The sequence below is a fragment of the Geospiza fortis genome, unplaced genomic scaffold, assembly GCF_000277835.1.
Source record: "Geospiza fortis unplaced genomic scaffold, GeoFor_1.0 scaffold70, whole genome shotgun sequence".
NCBI classification, from domain to species: domain Eukaryota; kingdom Metazoa; phylum Chordata; class Aves; order Passeriformes; family Thraupidae; genus Geospiza; species Geospiza fortis.
In genome coordinates, this window is record NW_005054317.1 from 6,318,034 (window position 1) to 6,323,150 (window position 5,117).

General features: G+C 42.8%; 1 protein-coding gene across 1 annotated transcript in view; it reads right to left on the reverse strand.

Moving 5' to 3' along the window:
- Positions 1-1,335: 1,335 nt before the first annotated feature.
- Positions 1,336-5,117, reverse strand: part of SLC25A20 (solute carrier family 25 member 20) — a 10,449-nt gene continuing 6,667 nt past the window's right edge. The window contains exons 6-9 of the mRNA XM_031056389.1: positions 4,720-4,725; positions 4,439-4,550; positions 3,002-3,126; positions 1,336-2,510 (exon numbers count right to left, since the gene is read on the reverse strand). Coding sequence (XP_030912249.1) covers positions 2,448-2,510; positions 3,002-3,126; positions 4,439-4,550; positions 4,720-4,725 — 306 coding nt within the window. The 3' untranslated portion in view covers positions 1,336-2,447. The remainder of the gene's footprint in view (positions 2,511-3,001; positions 3,127-4,438; positions 4,551-4,719; positions 4,726-5,117) is intronic.

Genomic DNA, 5,117 nt, shown 5'->3' on the forward strand with positions numbered 1-5,117 from the left:
AAATTTGATCAAGACTGACTTGTCAGGGGTGTTCCAAGGACCTTTCTGTCACTGTAGCAATGCTGAGTATGCACAAAAGTATTCACCCACAATGGGCAGAGAAATGCAAGCACAGAAGATTTATCTGTTGCGGATGACTTCTGGAATACTTCCAGACACCTTGAATCACCACTGGAGAAATCACTTGCATCAAAGCAGAATGGGCCAGGAGGATGAGCAGCACAGGAGTCTCAGGGCACTGATTTAGATATAGCAAGCCCAGATGTTATCAGCACAAGGAGCATAAAGAAAATTATCATTGGTATCACTGGCTGGCACCAGTGTGCCAGCTGCTGCTGTGGGCCCTAAACTGCAGATACACTGCCTGAATTCCCACAGGAACCTGGGCAATTAGAAAATAACATTTGAATGCAAATCTAGGCCTCTGAAAGCAAAAGAATCCTCAGGGTATAGAAAATTATGCTTGTCTTAAAATCCTCTCTTTCTGAGGCCGCACACATTAGAGGCAAGGAATTGGCAAATTTTGTATGGCAGAATCTTTAGAGATATGAGCAGCTTTTTAAATATTTCCAGGGTGCCTGGGTTTCAGTTTTTGAATAAGCAAGCAGATGTGTCTGATGAGCCTTTGCAAAGCTCTTCTTCTCCTGCCATTGCTGTTGGAAAGCAGCCCCTCATTCCTGATTGTCTTCTGCCATATTTTACTTAGCTAAAAGCACCAAATGAAATCAACCATGGTAAACAACAGAATGTTATCACACAAAATACAAAGCTCTGCAAAAACCTTAGAGTGGGGAGAATACAGAATATAATTAGGATAAGTCAGGATCTGAAATGTTTAAGAAAGGGTGTTAAAAGGGATAGATTGGCAGAAGGAAAAGAGTCTACAGTTACTGGTAACAACTGAAGTAGTAGAGAGTGAAGGGAATATTTCAGTCTTTAGAGCAAGGACTGCTTAAGGCCACAGACTGGAGAGGCTCAGCTGGTGACAGCAGAGCCAAGGTAAAGGGCTAAACACCAAGCCAGAGGCCAGGACACAGACTGAGTGGGCACCTTGCTGCTCAAATGCAGGAGCTGTGTTATTTAGTGTGTTGCTTTATGGTTAAAAATTTGCATCCACAATGCAGCACCTAAAAGGACTTGTATGGCAAACATGCCAAGTGCAGAATATTCCTTTCCATAGCTCATGTCAGAAACTGAAAAGCTAAAAGGCAAAGGGTTAGCAAAGACAGCACAGCACAGCTTATTTACCAACCAGTCTGGGAATTAAGAATTGGAAAACTTTTGCAAAATTAAGCATGCATGACCATGCAAAAAGTAAATGAACGAAAGCACACATTCTAGCCAAGCAGCACCTAGCTTTATTGAGTTCCAGTAACACTGCATCACAACCAAAAGAAATTAAAATTTGCTATTTGCTTCTCAGTATTAGTCACTTCTCAAATGAAAACGTGATCATGTTTAATAAGAGAAAACCAAGGAACAGGAGAAAGAATAAAGTTAGTCAAAACTGCAGAGCCAGTGTCCTCTTCATGTGTCCCCCTCATGTCAGAGAAATTCAATTCAATTCAGTTCTTGGATGTGCTATTAAATTTTCTCACATCAGTGTCAGGGATTGAATGCCAGGACACAGTATTTGATAAATCAAATATATCACAGATTGCTATGAGCTGTGCTATACTTTTGAAATCACATTTGGGCTCTCTTCAATGGGACAGAAAGGATTTGAGAGAAAAGTTCAGGTTAATCAAACACATTTCCCCACTGGCTCCCTCAGTTAAGCTTAGTACAAATGTTAAACATAATGCATTTTGTGTCCTAGTTCCACAGAAAAGATCAGTGTGCAGGACCTGATATGGTACCTGCAACACCCCTCAACCCACTGGGACATAGCACTGGCCTCCCCTGCTGAGTTGTGTTTGCTGCTGTACATGCACAGGAGATTAAAACCAGTGTTAACACAGAAACAGCCACAAGTGACAAACTACAGGAGATGAGAACATTGCCTGACACTGCCTGCAGACACAGCCATGTGCAGCTGCTGACTTATGCCCTGAGAGTTAAGTATATGCTGCCAAAAAATTATTTTAAGGAGGTTTTTCAGCATTAATGCTACATGTTTCTTCAGTAAATAAAGAACTACATTTTAAGATGTGTCCCCTTCTTCCATGAGGAAGTACTTAAGGTAGCACGTGTGATAGTGACAGCTGCGTGTTAGCAGCGTCACTGCTGTGGTTGGCTCAGAAGATTTGTCACCACTAGCTCCTCACCAACTCTGTCAGTTACAGCCTGCATTTCTGACTGGCACATAGCACCACCTAAAGAATGTGAGAAAGGCAAAAAGGTATTAGGCAAACAATTATTCCTGAAATATTAAGTGATCATTAATTTATTCCTCTGAGGCAGATTTGCACTCTCTTCTCCTCTCTCGTTTCCAGACTTCCTAGTCTTCACAGACCAGGTGCAACCCAGTTAAGAAACTTCATAGCGACTTCAAAACCAAGAAAACATGCCTGGAAAAGAGAACACAGAACAAATAAGGATTCTAAAAATCTGTTTCAAGCAAGGCTTTTGAAATGCTGCACTATGAACACCTAATGTGGTTTATATGGAAGGAGGAAGAGGACCAAAGAAGTCTTAGCCCAGAAGCAAGAATTCTACTGTATCCCTCCACAAAAAGGCTGAGCTTTGGCTCTGTTAGGCTCATTATTTATTGAAGGGAAAGTGAGTCCAAACTTATTCCATCTTCTACAGTTGGATGTACAACCAATAGCTAAAAACTATCAGAGAAAGTCAACACAGAGCTTTCATGCAAAGCTTTGAAGAAAGATTTACTTGTTCCTCCTAGATTAAAGCACAGTTTTAGAATCTGGACACCAACAGTCAAAAGTAATTGCAGTGACAAGAACCCCTCTGGAATGGTACAGTTGTGTCCCCTCCAGAGTGCAAACACTCACTGTGAGCACCACGTCCCCAGAGCCAGCCGGGATCCCGGCGCACTCACCGCGTTGGCAGGAAAGGCCCTGATCATCACAGCTGTGAAGCCCTTGTACAGAGATGCAACTCCTTCCTCTCTGATGAGCTCCCTCAGCACATCTCTAAAGCCATTGGGGTATTTTCCTGCAGGAGCTGAAAGGGATGCACAAATGTTAGCCCAGATGTGTGGCAGTGGCGAGGGCTGAAGAATGTGCCACAGGTAACAGCTCAGGGTTTTCTAGAGGTTCACACTTCTACAGCAAACACATAAGAGAGCTCAGCAAAGGCTCAGTGAACAGGAGTCAGTTTGTAAACCAAAGAATATACATCATCAAGTCATTGCAGGCAGGGAAGAAAGGAGAGTAACTTTTGTCAGGGTTGGAAGACTGAGCTGTTGTTACTTGCACTGCTGATCACAGCTCTCTCAAGAGCTGCACTTAGGTGATAGGAATGTCAGATACAAAAACTGATGGAGCTGGTTAATAAGAAAATGATCCTATCACATGTCCCAGCCAAGAATACAAACAGACTTCAAATGAAGAGCACAGGATGTTCCAATGCTGATGTTACAGGGATATGCTGAGGTTTTTTAAAAGCTACTCTACTCAAAACACAATTTCTTCCTTCTCTTGACACTGCCCTGGGAAATACTGCCTCTGCCAGCCCTCTGAAGAGGTAGTCCACAGATCAGCCCAGTTAAACTGAACCACCATGAACTCATGTCATCCACGCAGCAGCACTGGAGACTGACTCAGTAGAAAAAAGCTGTGATTAGTTTCCCTCTCAGCCCTTGGTATGGTACAAACAACCACAGCAGCCATTGCTCAGAGAAAAATAAATGAGGTTTCCTGCACTGATTATCATGATTTGTGATTCAAGCAAAATGGTCACCGTCCAGTGGAGAATTGAGTCCACAGAGACCATGGGGAGCCTTAACAAAAATATTCATTGACAGGACTGGCAGAGAAACCAAAGAAAAACCTGTCAAACTGTGCTGAAGCACAAGGTCTGGGGTCATCCTAACTGTAATTAGGCCACAGACATTAAAGAGCAGAGCTGCCAGTCCAAAAGCAAAAAGCTCTCAGCAAGTCACACCCTGTTACTATAAACTGCAGATAGCACAGGCTACAATTTATACAATTATGTCTGAAGTGAAATAATAAAACCTCTCAAAGAATTACATTTGTAATAAAACAGCTATGACAATTCTATTATTATGAGTTCTATGCTTAGGTTTCAAATCAGATACCTCAAATCAGGATCATTATATTATCAAGGATTCAGAAACAGAGCAGTGCAGCCTGATGTGCCAAAAATTTGTGAGGAAACCAAGTAGAATGCTAGGAACACCCTTGGGTTTTTCATGCACTTGTCTGAAGCAGCACTCAAGACCTTCCATCCCTGCCCAGCCCATTCCCAGGAGCACCACAGGAGTGTGGCTGTGACACCCTGGAATGCAACTCACCAGTCTGGAAACGTGATTTCAGCACGTCTGGTGGGATGGCAACTGCCCAGTTGAAGATCCCAGCCAGGCCTCCAGCAAAGAGGATCCTAGGCACACTGAGGTCACTCACACTGCAGCAGGATCAGAGTGGGGTGGGAGGAAAAAGTGAAAAAGCTATTTAAAAAGGAGAAAAATGTCAAACTCATTGTTTTTGACTACGGTGACAATCAAAAAGACAGCCTGGCTGGCAGCCAGAAGGCAGCACAATGCTGCACACAGAGACAGTGCAGTATCTGAGCAACCTTTCCAAGATGGACCAACTCCACCCTAAAGATTCAAATATTTTTATTCAGCAGCACACACACACATGCTCTGGGAAAAAAAAAAAAAACCAAAAACCAAACCAACCAACCAACGAAACTCCCCAAAAAATCCAACAAAGCCCCCCAGGATTTTGTGTGCATACAGGGTTGAAACCACTTTTAAATATTCCTTACTTGGCTATTAAGATCCAAACTGGAATCTGAGAGAAACTCAGAATATTATTTTAATTGTCAGCTAACCCCAGACCAAACCAGTTCAACTCACTAGATGAGCAACCATTCTTCTCTTTTAAAAATTTGCCTTGATGATACTGCTGTAAATCTCTTTGTAGCTGGGGAGATGAATCAGCAGTGTCTGGGAAGTGCAGAGAGTGGTG